The sequence below is a fragment of the Otolemur garnettii genome, unplaced genomic scaffold (genome assembly GCF_000181295.1).
Source record: "Otolemur garnettii isolate 467f Iridium unplaced genomic scaffold, OtoGar3 scaffold00144, whole genome shotgun sequence".
Taxonomy (NCBI): Eukaryota; Metazoa; Chordata; class Mammalia; order Primates; family Galagidae; genus Otolemur; species Otolemur garnettii.
This window is the reverse complement of record NW_003852539.1, coordinates 685599-689411: the sequence shown is the minus strand read 5'-3', so window position 1 is coordinate 689411 and position 3813 is coordinate 685599. Positions and strand designations below refer to the sequence as shown.

General features: G+C 42.4%; 1 protein-coding gene across 1 annotated transcript in view; it reads left to right on the top strand.

The window, feature by feature from the left end:
• Positions 1 to 1184, top strand: part of RIMKLA (ribosomal modification protein rimK like family member A) — a 39065-nt gene extending 37881 nt beyond the window's left edge. Inside the window, exon 5 of the mRNA XM_003798962.2 lies at positions 486 to 1184. Coding sequence (XP_003799010.1) covers positions 486 to 976 — 491 coding nt within the window. The 3' untranslated portion in view covers positions 977 to 1184. The remainder of the gene's footprint in view (positions 1 to 485) is intronic.
• The last annotated feature ends 2629 nt before the right edge of the window (positions 1185 to 3813 follow it).

The window sequence follows — 3813 nt, the reverse complement described above, 5'->3', positions numbered from 1 at the left end:
TTCGAACCCGCCACCTTAGGTGTACATGGCTGGCGCCTTAGCCGGTTGAGCTATAGGCGCCGAGCCTATGACCATTATTATTAATGGCTGTAAAATATTTTATTCTAAGATATTTAGAGTATAATTTTTTATTCCTTATTTGAACAACTATTTATTGAAGTGCCCACTGTGTACTAGGTGAAATGATTCTCCAATATTTTAAATAACACTGTCATCTTTGTGCCTAAAAATTTTTTTTCTGTACATAAGATTGTATCCTTGATAGCAGAATGGCTGGGTCAGAGGAAATCAGTATTTTTAAGACCCTAGATAAGATATGATCATATTGTTCTCCCAAAGGGTCTGGTTTCCATCCAGACCTTTATGAGCAATGACCAAGCCTGTCTCACTGCCCCTCCTCAGCAGACCCCTTTCCCTCCCTTGAAGAGTCATTTGACTTATTAGTCATTATCTGTGGTCACCTTTATACTCTGCTTTCCCCACAGGTGGTGTGGGTGTCATGTGCCCGCTGACAGAACAAGGCAAGCAGTTGGCTATTCAGGTGTCCAACATCCTGGGCATGGACTTCTGTGGCATTGATCTCCTTATCATGGATGATGGCTCCTTTGTGGTGTGTGAGGCAAATGCCAATGTTGGCTTCCTAGCCTTCGACCAGGCATGCAACTTAGATGTGGGTGGGATCATTGCAGACTATACTATGTCCTTGCTGCCAAACAGACAGACTGGGAAGATGGCTGTCCTCCCAGGGCTGTCAAGTCCCAGGGAGAAGAATGAGCCAGATGGCTGTGCTTCAACTCAGGGAGTTGCAGAAAACGTCTACACCATCAACAATGGGTCTACCTCTAGCGAGAGCGAGCCCGAACTGGGAGAGATCCGGGATTCCTCAGCAAGCACAATGGGGACCCCTCCCCCCATGCTGCCTGAGCCTGGCTACAACATTAACAACAGGATTGCTTCAGAATTAAAACTTAAGTGAATTCCTGCTTTTTGGCAGCATTTAAACCAAATCCTACTGCTTTCCTCGTAGTTTTGAGTGAATAAAATCTGGACTAAGGTGATTTCATTTGCACAGAAACTAGAAATCCCATCTGGGCACTCAGCATTCTTTCTAACGATGATTTAAGCAAATGGCCTAGCTTTGTGGTTTTTACAAAGACAAATATAAAAACACTCACCAAGAACAACATCCAGACTGATGAATCTGAGACTGATGTCTGCTGTGAGCACTTAGATAATATGGCTAACTTTAAGGCACCAACTGTGCTGCTACTTCTAACTTTTAGCAGTAGAAGCTATTAACTTGAAATGGCTCTTGGAAATACTGTACTCAAAGCCACCATGAGATGGAGTCGTGTGCAGATGAGGTGGAATGTGACTGCAGTCATATGTTCTTCATTAAGTGTGTGTGCGATGCTCAGAGAACACACAGTTCCAACTATGTTAGAGGATCAGTCTCTGCTCCCATTAATCACCATCTTGACCATATTTCTCCAACACTCAGGATATGGTGTTTTAGGGAGCTTCCTCATTAGCATTCTCAGTAAGCACTTTGTAGAAAGTGAGATTGAACATTCTTTGACTTCAGTGGTTGGCAAATGTCCTGCTTTGTATCTGGAGCTTTCTACAAATTGCTTTCCCACTCCGAATTTACAGACCTTGCTTCAACCAGTATCAGCTCCAGCAGCTTCTTGCACCTTTGCTGCCTTGGGCCTCAGCTGGAAATGCACTTCAATGAGCTAGTGGCCACACACTTTATTTCTTAAGCGTGCACTAGAATCTAACACCATGGACTTTCTTTTCAATGGACTCTGTTCACTTGTCATCTAGAAGCCAGTGGTTTTTTAACCATAGAAAGCTACTGGAAGATAATCATTCTTCCCCTCCTCTATGGAAACTTTGTGTCCTGCTTGGGTGTAGGAGGTTTTCTTGTATGAGTTGGTGTTGTGGGTCTGTTGGATAGATGGAGCCATTGGAAACACACTCCAATCCTCTTGACTTTTTCCAGGATCCAGAGACCTGTCCTTACCTATTTTTTCAAACTGAGGTGACTCAGGTATCAGAAATTACTCATTGCACATTTGCGGGGGGAGCTAATGTAGACATGACACCAAGTGCTTTTCATTTTAACTCTTCAAGCAGTAGATGAGATCCTTCCCTTGGCAGAAATCTTACAGGTGGAGTTTTCCATTTTTGTTTATATGAAGTCTGACCAAGGATAAGCAAAGCTACCTTTTAAACCAAATACACTAGAACATACGCACTCAAGAGTTACCATAACTGGAATTATTTCCTTAGGAGACTATCCTCTTGAGCTGTGATATTGCACATGCCAAGAACACTTAGAATTCTTCTTTGGAATTATCTTTGAAGCCATGCAAGAAAGAGGCCTCACAACTTTATACTTAGACCTTGTTTTTTATCTATCCCCTCCCCTACTCCTCACTACCCACTAAGGTATTCCTGAGCTCAATAGATATCCATTTTATTTGTCAGACTTGTTTTCTAATATTCTTTGGCTGTTTAAAAAAAAACAATATAGGTAGCGCCTGTGGCTCAAGGAGTAGGGCGCTGGCCTCATACACCAGAGGTGGCAGGTTCAAACCCAGCCCCAGCCAAAAATTGCAAAAATACCCACAAACCATTCTTCAAAAAACAGGTATAGCCTTAAAGGACAAAGATTTACCAACATTGAGGAAGCTTACAAATTGATACTTTCCAAAGAGGGTTCTAGAAATGTTCTAAATAGGGTCAGCTTCATTGGAATAAGCATACATTTGCCCAAGATGGCTACTTTGAAGGCAACATCACCCATTTGGGTGCATAAATTCCTATCTTTATTCTACTGTAAATGTAAAATGGGTATAAAGTTAAACCATTACATTTTCTCATGACACATTTAAATAGGAATTGGCCTTTAAAATATTGTAGTTAAAACCAGAGCTCACCAAGTAACAGTTGTACAGCTAACAAATGTTTGACGCCATGTAATGGAGATGTCACACCACACAGTTGTAATTTAAATGCAGTCCCACATAGGGTGCATGCCACTGAACTGTAACCCCAGTAATGTGTCTTGTACAGTTGAAAAATGATAATACTTCACCTTCACATAGGTTAAGACATGTACCTTATCTTTACCACTCAGGGTGGCTTTAAAAGAAAGATGGTTTTAGGTTTATTCTCACTGGAATTGGTCAGATGCTTCTGTGTAAACATCTGAATCAAGTGATGACCTTCTGGAAGCTGCATTCACTCATTTCTACTGTTTAGTGCAAGTCTAATCTCCCCACTGCATCTACAATAGCAGGATCTCATCTTGAGCAGAGCAGCTAGAGAGTGTGTCCAGGTTCCTTTGCCAAAGAAGGCCCGTTTTCCAGCTGTTAGTGACATCTGTAGCCATCGGAATCATTGCCTGGAACCAGATCTGTCTAGAGGTACAGGAAGCTGGACCACAGCTGGATCATAGCGACCCCTCATCCATGATTTCCCATACCACAGCTGGCCATAGGCTCTAAGCCTCAGCCAGGTGGCTGGGATATACTTGTCACAGCTGCCCGCAAAGCCTGCTGGAAAGAACACAGGATACAAAGCCAGAGCCTGATGCTGGCTGTCCCCTTAAACAGCGGATTGCCCTTGAGCAAATCATGTGAACTTGGTGCCTCCATTTTTCCATTCTTCAGATAGGGGAAATGTCTATTCTGTTTATCTCTTGGGGTGCTTTGAGGTTAGAATGAGTTAAATGAGACTATGCATTATATGGAAGGTGGTGTTATAACACCTCTCACATCTGGTTTTTTTTTTTTTTTTTTGAGA